Source organism: Rattus rattus, chromosome 4, assembly GCF_011064425.1.
Source record: "Rattus rattus isolate New Zealand chromosome 4, Rrattus_CSIRO_v1, whole genome shotgun sequence".
Classification (NCBI taxonomy): Eukaryota; Metazoa; Chordata; class Mammalia; order Rodentia; family Muridae; genus Rattus; species Rattus rattus.
The window spans coordinates 178,815,744-178,828,629 of record NC_046157.1 but is presented as its reverse complement, the minus strand read 5'-3'; the positions used below and the strand labels follow the sequence as shown (position 1 = coordinate 178,828,629).

The window sequence follows — 12,886 nt, the reverse complement described above, 5'->3', positions numbered from 1 at the left end:
AGGGTTTCGGATTACCCTCTTCTAAAGTTCTCTAATTTACAAAAAAAAGCTGCTATCAGATTCTGTATCTCTTACTTTCATTATAAAACAGCTCCTGGAGAACTGCTTCCTAAGAATAGGCTACATCAAACCCAGAAGAGACTGCCAAACAGGGTCTCTCTGACCCCAGAGAGGCAGCCTGCTGATTCACCACCTTTTCTCACCCAACCAAGCAGCAATGAATGAATCGTGTGAACTTGGCCACATCCCCTCTCTGCCGTCCCCAGAACGAGGCTAGTAGTGAACACACTCCTTTTTTGTTATACCTGTTATGAAACTTACAACTATTCTGCAAAGGAAGCCATCGTCCTTGTTTGGACAAAGTTGGTAGCCTACAGAGTGGGAGAAGAGTTTAGGTGCCTGACATGCACTGCACAAGACTGAACTCTATACACATCAGCATATGACAGAGCAATTACCTCTACTTAATGTAAGGATCTAATGTTCTATGCTCCTGCAGGCTGAGATAACTTAGCAATTCATCTTTTATTTTCATTGAGATGATACTAACTCTGAAATGAATTTAAATGTTCTGTTGCAAAAATTAAAAAAAAAAAAATAACGCACCACCGAATATAACCAGAATGATACATGGGATATAAGCTGAGGAAAGAGAGATGGGAGCTAGAGAGAGGGCTCCCTGGCTAACAGTTCCTCCAGTTTCCAGTACCCATTCCTGGGGCTCACAAGTACCTGGACCTCCCCACCTGCAGCTCCACAGGATCTGATGCCCCCTTTAGGTCTCTACAGGTACTGCATTCATGTGCACACACACACACCCACATAGACAAACACGCAGAAACTTAATTTTTAAAATAAAATAAACATTTTGAGAAAGAGAGAGGAAGAGTGGGTGGGACAGATGAATGTGAAATGAGAGAACCCACAGACAACAAAGAAGACCGGGATGGGTGGGTAGGGGGTCGGGGAGGCTCAAAGTCTACTGCATGTGATATTTCTTGTCTTTTTGTAATGAAAGAAATTACTCAGAAAGAAAAGGGCATGGTCATTTTAAATCATCCAATTACTGCTATTCGAAGGATAGGCACAGGGTGTCTGGGCCCTAAGCGATGCCAAGAGGAAGGTTAAAGTCGATCGAAATGTTTTTTGTAGCCAGAGTATTAGAGCGAAGTTCCCTTTAATGTGGAAACGCTAAGAGAGCCCATATGGTTCTGGGCTTAGAAACATTATTTCTAAAAGGGCATACTTTTCACTACAATATTTTGGAACACTGCAAACTTGTGGTAATTTAATCTCCCATTAGAGCCAGATAATTTCATCTTTTGAGTTCAGATGAGTGAGCGTTAGCATTCTGGAAAACGTCATCTTGCAGGTTTTGTAGCGGTTTCCCTTGTTTAAGTGCACACTTACGTCTACGTCACAGCCGTACTCAGATCCATCCAGAAGTGTCACTTTGCACTGCATGCTTTTAGGCCTTTTCACGATCTTCAACGGGGACCGTGAGAGTTTGCTGCTGGATGACTTCTGAGAGAGCTTATCGTCCTCAAACTGCTGATACTCAAGCTGTTTCGCAGCTGCAGCGGCGAAGTCCCGGTCTTTGTCGCTGACCTGTGAACGGCAACAATGAGCACCTTTCATAACAGACAGGAAATGGACACTGGGCTGCTCAGACAGCGCAGCTTCAGAGAGGCAGGCTGCACTTTCCACTTCCAGAGGATGAGGGCTGTCTCAGCTGTGAGGCTATGAGTCGAGACTCAGATGTGAATATTCCTGAAGCTCAGTTACACCTATATAACTCCGCCCACTTGAATGTCCCACTGGGCCCGCTTCTAGCCGACCCAAGACTTGACAGAGAAGTTGCCAGTCCTGCCGAGATCTCACCAAATGAAGAACGAAAGCCACTCCTGTCATTTAAAAGGCATTGGGTAGGGAAGGCCCTCGATCACATCTGGATCTCCTTTCGCACTGTTTTCGGAATTCATCGGATGCTCTTACATCCCCTGGCCTGCTAAATCCACACCCGGACACTTACAAGATGTACTTATAAACATTAAGGCTTAGAGGGTTGCAAGTGTTAACCTTGTCTGCAATCTTCCAGCTGCTGAAATGTTTGATTCTACTCTGAGTCAGTCCAGGGAAGTCAGCAAGGTTAAAGCTCAACGCAGAGTAGTCTCCTAGGCCCGTCTCTCTTCCTGGTGTGTGTGAAGACCTCGGTCTGCCTCTGAGTCTCTTCCTCTGTTCTAGACCAGCCTCTTAACCACAGAGAAAGGTCTCACGGAACGTGAAATTCTCCCTCACGTCAGCTCCCCAGATGCTGCACCCCTCTGTTGTCCAATCGTGAAAACAGTGGCGTGCAAATCTGACGCATGGTTGGGTGGTCTGTAGTGATTTCCTGCCTCGTAAGCAAGTGCTCAGTGTCATGTGACGTGTTAGAACGCCGTGAGCTCCAGAGCATTCACGGATGGGCTAATTCCGTGCCCAGTCACTAGACATTTTCTACAATTTCCAAGTACACAACCGCTTCAGAATGCTGAGGCCGGTTAGGCCTCGGGCTCTGGATTCCTTCATTACCACAAGTTAGTGCTCTGACACATGCTGATTCCTGGTGTGATGTTTCAAGACTGTAGTGATTCATCCTAACCACCCTCGGCCTTTATCCTTTTGATTGGAAGTGTCTGTACCTATTGATTGATTTTTAATTTGGTAATAGTGGTGATGACACCAAGCTTCCACAGGCTAAGTGTGTACCCTATCAGTGAACTCCGTGTCACGAGGGTGTAAGCACACGTTCATGTCGCGTGCAAGGAGCCAGCAATGTACCTAGGGATGTATAGGAGGGAGAGGGAGCCTCACCAAAACAGTCTTTTAAATTAAACAGCAACGCTCGGGTCAGAATAATGGCCGGGGAAATCAGTTTTGGCCTCACACTTTACAGCTTGAAATACGCAAACAGCCAGAGGCATAGTCAGGGCTGCCAGCTTGCTGTCTGTCTGTCCTGTAAACCCAGATCTAGGCAAAATCTCCAGTCGGGAGATCAGCCGAGTGTAACTTTTTATCAAAGGTGGGATGGATAAGTGCTGTGGTGGGACGGTGGAGAGACGCCACACACTGGAAGCCTTCAATGGTACCACTGTTATCCCCCTGGTGAGAAGGCAAAGGGAGGTGACCTTCACAGTAGGGCTGACAGCAAGCAGCACGGCTCAGCCAGGTTCCCCACTGGCCTTCCCCAGAGATGTCCCAGGCTCACCTCCCTCTTCACCGGTGTGCTGTGTGCAGCGGCTTCAGGGAACTGCTCTAGTCCTGGCTGCTCCTCGACGTTCCCGCCAGCAGGCTCAGGTGCAGGCTGTGCCCCTGCTTGCTCCTGAGGTCCTGCTGCCTCCTGGGGCTCAGCCTCCTGGTCTGGCTTGGATTCCGAGTCTGATCCTGATTCGGTTGTCATGGTTGATTGTTCTGCAAGCAGAAAACAAGGCAGGGCTGGTCACTAGAGGAAGCACGGACAAGCACAGTCTTCATCACACACCAGAGCGGCTCTGTGCAGAGGTACCCAGAGAACTGTGCTCGCAATGCCTTCCCCTCTCCCTCCATCCCATGCCTTTCTTGGGTCCCCAATACTTCCTATGTACACTGGAAAACGACTGTATCACATCTCACGTGAAATCTCATGTTGCTACACCCTAACAACACATCTTGGGGCGCAGAACTACCATCTTCTAACGGAGGGCTAGGCCACACGAGGATTCTGTGCCTCGGTTTCCACATATGCCAGGTGAGAAGGCTGAGCATGTTCAAACCTAAACAACAGATTTGTTCAGCCACTTCTGTCTCTGGCTTGCAGATCTGCCTGATGTCTTAAAGCATATTCTTGTTATACGCAGTAAGAGAGACGCCGTGCCAAGCACACCGGGCACGTTGTGCAGTCTGTGTATGTATGGTGAATGCTCTAAAGACAACGGATCTTTTACAATTTCCTCCCACAATTCTAATCCCCCTTGTGAGAAAGAAAACATTCTGGGCAAAGGGCTAGTGTAACTCCTTAAGTAAATGACAGATGTACCGGTGTGATATGGGATTACGCAGCTTTGACTCCTAACTGCACCTCAAACCCATCACTTAGTAATTTAACCATCTCAGCAAAGGGACGTTACGGACACCAATCATTGCTTTATGTATGCTCTTTACATAGGGCTCCTTCTCTCAGTTACCAACACCAACCATTGCTTTATGTATGCTCTTTACATAGGGCTCCTTCTCTCAGTTACCAACACCAATCATTGCTTTATGTATGCTCTTTACATAGGGTTCCTTCTCTCAGTTACCAACACTAATCATTGCTTTATGTAAGCTCTTTATATAGGGTTCCTTCTCTCAGTCATGAGCTGTTCCTTTTGTTGAAAAAAAAAAAAAGACATATCAACTCGGCATGTGCTGAGCTACCCTAAGCAATGTAAATATCAAACCCTGAATAAGACTGTACACTAACCTCTTCCCCCAACCCTGCCCATCACAGTTTAAAGCTTTTTAAACACATCTTGAAAGCAAATATTATCTTTCCTTGGTCTGCTTATCCTGGAAACTGGTTTGAGTACCAGGACATTGTGTGTGTATGGGGGGAGGTGGGGCAGGGTTAACCGTGTGGAATTCAGATCCCATGTGGATTCCAGGCTTGGGAAGGCCAGAGGATAATATTAGTAGTCAATTTATCTGAATATTGACACACAAATGCAAAACAGTGAGCATGGTTTTACAGCAGTTACAGCATAGTATGTGAGGATAGGATCAAGTTTGAACATCAAGACAACTGAAAATACATGCAAACACCATTGGTGGGCTAAGAACCTATGGCTAGATAAGTCACGGGCTATAAGGAGACCTTAATATTACCATTCTGTTAAATGGGCATAGTAATAAACAGACTAACAGACTCCTAGTAACTTATCCTTACACTCAGACATTAGTGCATCTTCAAACTTCACTAGTGTGGCTCTTTTTTAAAGTAGATGATGATTGATCCACACATTGATCCACAACTGGTCAAGGGGAAACAAAAATCAGAGTCCAGAGCATTCGCTCTGCCCAGAATGGAAGGACTATTTCAGAATTCCCCTCCTATGGCTCACTGAGGAAGAAGAGGCAGAAAGATGCTGTGATGGTTTGAATATGCTTGGCCCAGGGAATGGCACTATTAGGAGGTGTGGTCCTGTTGGAGTGAGTGTCACTGTGGGTGTGGGCTTTAAGACCCTCATCTTAGCTGCCTGGAAGTCAGTATTCTGTTGTCAGCCTTCAGATGAAGATGTAGAACTCTCAGCTCCTCCTGCACCAGGCCTGCCTGGATGCTTCCATGTTCCCACTTTGATGATGATGGACTGAACCTCTGAACCTGTAAGCCAGCCCAATGAAATGTTGTCCTTGGTCATGCCTTGCCTTGCTCATGGTGTCTGCTCACAGAAGTAAAACCCTAACTAAGACAGATGCTAAGAGCCGGAAGTGGTGAGCAAACGCAACAAGAGTACCTTCTAGATATGACGGGGCAGCTGCACATAGGCACTTGCAGCAGTCAGGACAGCACACACAGAACCCATGCAATCTCAAGGCAGTCAGGAGGAGGGCACCAAGTCCCACCCATAAGTGAGGCGCTACTGGCAACTGAATACAACTAGGAGAGGAAAACTGGGTGCTCTTTGAGGGCGTGGTTCCTGGAAGGTTAGCCATGCTCCAGGGGATGGCCCCCCGCACACGTATTTGTGTGTCTATAGCCATCTATATACAAACCACTTGTCCCTGACTTCCATCTTGACTGGAAAGTGACAACAAATTACATAGTCTCCTCAGACATAAGAGGACCTGCGAGCCTCCTGTTTCTGATTATTCTGAGACACGACTGTGTCTTCCTTGTTTGTGTCTTAGCACACACACCTTCCGGCAGTCCCACACAAAAGGCAGATCCTGCACCCCCTTCAGCTACCAGCCCGCTCCTATCTTCCTTGCTACCTCTTTTCTTCGACACCCCCAATATGAGCTGGTGACGTCACTCTAGCAGCCACCGTATCTAACCATCAGCTCGGGCCTGTTCCTCATCGGATTCCTTGGCAGTTCTAACTGAGTAAGATGCCCTTGTTCTTGGAGCGTTCTTCTACACCCCAGTGCATGTTGGTCTTGGGGATCAGGACACACCATTCACTCTCTTCCTGCCTTGGTTCCTCTTCTAAGCTGCAAGCTGCTCCTCTAGCCTGGTCTTACATCCAGTCCAACCAGGGAATTCTATTCTACACCTTCTGGTCTCTTCGCGTTTCCTCTGAGCACACACAGCATGCTTTCCTGTAAGACAGTGGTTACATGTCCCCATCTTCAGCTCAGATCGCTGCTCTGTGCTGGGAGCTGGGATCAAGCCGCCCACTGCCAACACTCAGGACGCCCTTTCAGATCTGTCTACTAAAGCAGCTTCTCCCCATCCCCTCTCCCTTGCCTCAGAAATGGCAATGTTGTTTTCTTCGAGTCAGAATTTCAGAAACCTGTTATTTCCCTTCTCTGATTTATCTAATATATATATATATTTTTTGGTTCTATTTCTGGAATCCATCTGGAACTGGCTCCCCATCACTACCTGAACCCCATTATTTTTCTACTCTGTTTTTTTTTAAGCCTCCAATTGATCTTCGCAGACCCACTGCTGCTTGACTGTGTAATCTTCATAAAACATAACCCTGATCTACAGCTCACTGTGGAAACCCTTTAACCACTTCCCAGTGCACACAAGTGGAATCTAAATCCCTAGCTGCTATGGCCTTTGAACACCGAGGCCCAGGATCCAATTCCCTGCCTGGCAGCCACTGTCCACCCCCTCTTACACAGAAGGAGCTCTCTCTAAGTGTCTATATCATTTCAGTCTTCTGCGCATGAGAACTTGTTTCTTCTCACCCTTAAGTAGTTAAGAGTGTTGACAGAGAACCCCTCTTCAGTCACACAGCTGTTCTGTGTCTTAAGAGTTTCCTCTTTATTACTCCCCGATTTCGTAGTAATTCTCTGCCCTGAAGAAATTCCATCTATATATTTCAGAGTGAGAGCCATGCATACTTGTGCCTCAATGTCCTCGGCACCAGGATACAAGCAAGAGTATACTCGTGCGATAATTATTTGCAAACCCAGGTTCTCTGGTTCGTAGGTATGCATAAAGGAGAGACAGCTTAATCTTTGGGGAGGTCTCTCGAGCGTTTATTCAAGTTTTTGTTTTATGCCTAAGAGAAGTTGCTTCAGTTTCCGAGCTGATGAACCTGAGGAGAAAAGAATTATATAAAGAATGAAAATGGCATATGTATGTCTGGGAAATCTGAGAAAAGAAACCTTTGTGTTTCCCTCGACGATGTGAGAAACATAAGGCTATACTCAACGTCCAGTGGGAGGACACTGGTGTCTGCACTGTGGTGCTTTGGCCAATAGAATGAACCTTCCCAACGAATGAAAGGCAGGGGTCCAGCTGTCTCTCAGAATCTCTGGAGACCACAAACAAAACACCAGTGGCCAAGTCACGAGCACAGCAAACTATAAATGACTATGAAAAAGGCGTGCTCTATTTTCCTACGCCAAGGTACTTTTTACATATAAATCATGTTCACACTACCAAAATGATTTGGGGGTATCATTAAGGCCTTTTAATTATGTTTTATGAATATCATATTTGGGATTTTTTAATCGTGTTATTATAAATGGTTGAGCAAATGACAGCTATAATTTAAAAACCGGATGTCAAAATTGTGACTAGGGACAGGCAAGATGGCCGAGCAGGTAAGGGCGCCTGCTGGCAAGACGACAAGGCCTGAGTTCAACTTCCAAAACCCGCGTGGTGGAAGGAAGGAACTGACGCCCCAGAGTTATCTTCTGACCTCTACCTGTGTGCTGCAGCATGTGCACACACATGCACATGTGCACACATACAAACACTATCTGTGATAGAAAATTCAAAGCACATAAACTATGAGCAATTAAGAGTCTAGGACCTCATCTCAAGGTAGAAATGCTTCTGTCTGTTTCTCTGTACAACTTAATGGACAGAACCCCTGGAAATGACTGCCAGCAACGTAAGTGTCACGTACGATGCGTTTTAGTTTTCAGCAATGCATCATGCCTCTCTCTCATGGTCCTCACGGTTTCTGTTTTTTCCTACCTTTTCAACATAAGGGCATTCTAAGAAAGAGCTTATACCGTACATATCTCTCATATCCATGTGGTGTAAATGTAGTTAAATGGAGAGTGGAGTTACAGCACCGTGAATCGCTGGTTGTGCAAGGAAGTTCAATACTTGAGTCAGAATCCCAGCAACCATCTGAGAAGTCAGCTGTGGGGAGACATATTATCCCGCTGCTGGGTGGACAGAGATAGGCAGGTCCCGGTAGCTCACACGGCCTGGCTCAATCAGTGAGTCCCGGTTCAGTGAGAGATCCTGTCTCAGAAATAAAGTCTAAAGTGACAGAGGAAGACGCCTAGTGTTGACATTTGATCTCAAAATGCATGCATACACCACAGACGCAGTACACATATGCACACACATGCACACAATATACAAACACAGAAAAACCTCTTAACTGTGCCTCCAGACACAGTCTGGAGTCTTTCTAAACATGATGCCGGTCTCCAGATTCGCTCAACATGAAGTGTAAGAGGAAAACAGTGCAGGGTTCAGTGTGGATGCCAATGCTGTAGGTCTGGTTACGAAACTAATTCTTGCTCTGTCTTTAATTCTAAGACTCATCTCCAGGACAGTGAGTCAGAATGCTGGCTAGTTTTTATGTTGACTTCCCCTGGCCTAGAGCCATTTAAAAAGAGGGGACCTCAAATGAGAAAGAGAGTGGCCTGTGGCAGACTCTTTGATGAATGATTACTATAGGAGCGTCCAGCTCACCGTGAGTAGTACTGCCTTGAGCAGATGGTCCTGGGATCTATAAGCAGGCTGACCAAGACATTAGGAGCAAGGCAGTAAGCAGCAGCCCTCCGTGGCCTCTGCATCAGCTCCTGCCTCCAGCTTCCTGCCCTGTTTGATAAGCAATGAGGTAGAATAGTAACCTGAAATAAACCCTTTCCCCTTCAAGATGGTTTTGGATGTGGTGTTTTCTCACAGGAATAGAAACTGGAAGAAAAGTGCAAGATAAATAGAGTTCAACAGCCACCCACGAGCTATTTAAATAAAAAAATAAACCCACCATCAGTTTTTTTAACCTATGAATATTCCATATCACACCTTGTCTATCATATACTACATGAATCATAGAACTCAATACCTCAAAATAAATGTGTATGGTGCCATCGAACCTCTCTTAGGCATGTTACGGTTTCCAGCCCCCACACAGATGATAGAGTGAATGAACACCTCGCTGTGATTTGATGACCTTTTATAAAATAGAACTTTCAAGGGTATGAGAGACAGCAGGGGCAACATGCCTTTAAAAATGTAAGGCTTATTAATGCTGGATTCTCACCAGAATCGAAAAAATCAATATCCAATTTCACCTATATAAAAGGGCATAAATTCATCTCTCTCTCTCTCTCTCTCTCTCTCTCTCTCACACACACACACACACACACACACACACACACACACACACACACACACACACACACAGAGTGAATCCACCTTATGGCCTAGAGTAGTAAATTCCATTCCCTTTCCATCCCTACCCATATGCCAATATAACCAAGAAACAAATGATGCTATGAACAGCAACCAGAACCAATCAACCAAAGACACTACTGATATCTTCGTTACCTCAACAAGTTCACAGCACGTCCCCACTGGGCCTCGGCATCAAAGCACTTCTGCAATTTTGACTTTTCATGGTTACTGTCCGCATGGCTTTTTCTTCTGTTCCCCATAACTTGCTTCCTTGGGAACTTACAGCATCACTGCCCCCTTGCAGTGGACCTGAATCAGCATCAGGACCCCACCTATACCATCCAGAATGCCTTATTCTCTGCTTGTCCTTACAGCCAGGGATCTGGAAAGACTTTCCTCACACGACCACCACCTCCTCTTCTCTGCTCAAGTTTTGGACACTCCACATTATCCTAGAAAACTTACAAAGGTCCCAGGGACCTTTCAGGAGACAATGGATCCTAGGTGACACTGACTCTCCAATGTTCCCTGTGTGTGACGCTGTGGTCTTCCCTTCTCTCTTTTCTGCTCAGTCTGTCCCCTTTCCTATCACCATTTCCAAGTCAAGCAGAAATCTGTCTCACACTCCCCTTTCTTGGAAAGTTTTTCCACTTAAAATTCAAATACGAAGACAATTCCAAAATACACACCCCTCCGTGTGTGGCCTCTCCCTGGATCTCAGACTCAACTGGGCAGCTGTCCTCCTTCCCACTCTACCTAGCAACCCCAGGGGGACCTGGGAGCAGCCATTTCTGCACCCAGACCTTAGATTGCCTCTATCCAACAGGTGTCTCTGCCACTGTTGAGTCCCTAATCTGTTACATTCCTGTCATACCCACTTTACCAAGCAGCCTCCTCTGGGTTCACAATACCCCCTTCCTCCCATCCTCTGCCTATTGAGTTCTGTTTAAGGAAATAACAGTATGCAAAAAGGAAGGAGTCAAAGGCAGAGACTACCAGACAGGTAAATGCAGACCAAGGGTGAAGCTCACACTTCTGTGAGGTCGCAGAGTCTGCTGTGGGTGGCACAGCACCTCACCAGAGGCAGGTGAAGGCAGCTGCTAGGCAGGGAGGTGGGAGCTCTGCAGGGTCAGTTGTGTCAAGCTTTCTGCTCTCATTCCAAGACTTCACTCGTTCCAGGACAACACTGTTGCAGCCATGAGGGGCAACAGATCAAAGGGTCCAGCTAGAGTCTGTCAGCCTTTAGGTCAAAAGCAGACCAAACATCTCGATGGGTAGCGGTGAGGCAAGTTAGTCCTTAGAAGGCACAGAAGCCGCAGGCAGGGCTGCTCATCTCCTATCTCCACAAGTGTTAACAGTACAGAATTGACATACTGATTACTGCTAATGACAGGGACAATCCTGACACACCCATGTGCAAGTACACACACAGGGGCGTGCACACACATACACACACATGCACACATGCATCACATATAAATCATATTGGCTGACATATAAAGATCATGCAAGAAGCTAAAAGTTGGAGTCTTTGTGAAGAAGATCTAAGTCAAAAGCCACCACAACTATGGCCATTGCAAACTCTTGGAAGACGCTAACACCTACCAACAGGGAGAGAATTTGACAGTCATGTTATAGCTGCAAGTTGGTGTTGTAAGCTGAGAAGTTAACCAGACCAAATACGTAAGTAGATAAACTACTCCTCTACTTCAAGAACATGCACTCTGAGTGGTAAAGGCAGAGGCCAAGCAATTCCTGTATCAGGCTAGGACTCAGTCCAGAGAGGAGACTTTCAACACATCAATGAAGCCAGGAAAGGCTTCTGTGACAAGCAGTACACACGCACCTCCAGTCCCTAACGAGGTTGCTAATTTTAAACTTTAGATATCATTAAAGTCAAAGCCTACTTCAGAAAGATCAACTGGGAATAAAAAGGTCATGGAGGCACCATGACAGGGGTGTGTGGTGATAGAGCAGGAACATGCAAAGTGGTCAGGAGACCCTTGGGGGTATCTGGACCCACCCATGACATGGTTCTGTAACCTCAACAGATTTTGACTTTACTTTCTGTTCTAAAACTCCCAAATTCTACGTTTACGGAGAGACACTGGGGTGGGAACAGCCTGAGGCTGAAGGAAGGCATTTGTGTAAGGGAGGTGACTAGGTACAAGGCACATGCTCCCCTGGACACGCAAGTGTTAACATCTAACAAGCTGCTAGGAAGGCTAGCCTTGTCCCACTGCCCAGGTTGTCTGAAGCTTCCTTAACTATTAGCCCAGTAAGGTTCACTCAGTTCACTGAAATACTACGCAGACCATGAGGAAAACTGGAAGACATACTTGCACCTAACAGTTTAGAAAACAGGCTCCTTTTCTGTATTGCTTGTTAATGGGTGAGCAAAAACAGATTCAATAAGCATGCCCATCTAAAAACATACAATAACTGTGCAAGCGTGAGGGACAACTGGTCTACCACCATTCATACTTTACACCCAACTGGCGCCCAATTCTAAAGTGTAAAATTCCCTCTCTAAAATACTATGAGTCTTCCCTGTTTGTTTCCACAAGTCTCCCAAATACACTTCAATAAAATAGGCTGTCCCTCTTCGGAAAGGGCGATTTGAGCGCCAGGGGACCTTTAATGAGAGTTCAGGAACCCTACTGAAAGAAGAGAGAGGATCCAGGTGGGTAGAGTTTTCTGGAGTCAAGTCTATAGAGGGACCAGCCAGTCAAACTTGGTTTTAGGATCTTTGCATCTGTGTATTCCATCGGGCACCGAGGTGTCCACATTATGGACTACTGGCCCTCAGAGATCTGGGAGGGGAGGCTGAGCACACTACAGTATAGCTACTTAAAGGACAGTACACACAGCCACCCTGACCTACACACCTGCTCTAAGGCAGAGGAGAATCAGCGGAGGTTATAAATACTGCCCTCATCCCTGCTCCGTGTATAAGTACATTCCTTCTGTGAACATTCCTAGAGCAGCTGTTCCGACACCTGGGGACACGGGATAAACCCGTATGAGTTCTCTGTTCTGACAGAGCCCGCCTTCTATTTGAACGAGAACAAGAAAATGCGTTCAGTCTGCGAGGGTTGGATGTTTTCGAGTTGACCTGTTAAAGTAGACTCCGGCTACTTCTAGTTGAGGGGTTGAAGATGGCTTTATCCAGGGGAAGGGGCATTTAGGCAACATGCAGATATCAAGGAGAATCCTCTACGTGGTGACAGGTGTGGGGTTAAGACAGTGTACCCTGGGGCTCAGGCCTTACATGGGACATGAACT

General features: G+C 46.3%; 1 protein-coding gene across 1 annotated transcript in view; it reads right to left on the bottom strand.

Moving 5' to 3' along the window:
* The window catches only part of Epb41l3 (erythrocyte membrane protein band 4.1 like 3), a 123,654-nt gene that overhangs the window by 74,550 nt on the left and 36,218 nt on the right, over nt 1-12,886 (bottom strand). The window contains exons 2-3 of the mRNA XM_032901729.1: nt 3,248-3,450; nt 1,411-1,608 (exon numbers count right to left, since the gene is read on the bottom strand). Coding sequence (XP_032757620.1) covers nt 1,411-1,608; nt 3,248-3,439 — 390 coding nt within the window. The 5' untranslated portion in view covers nt 3,440-3,450. The remainder of the gene's footprint in view (nt 1-1,410; nt 1,609-3,247; nt 3,451-12,886) is intronic.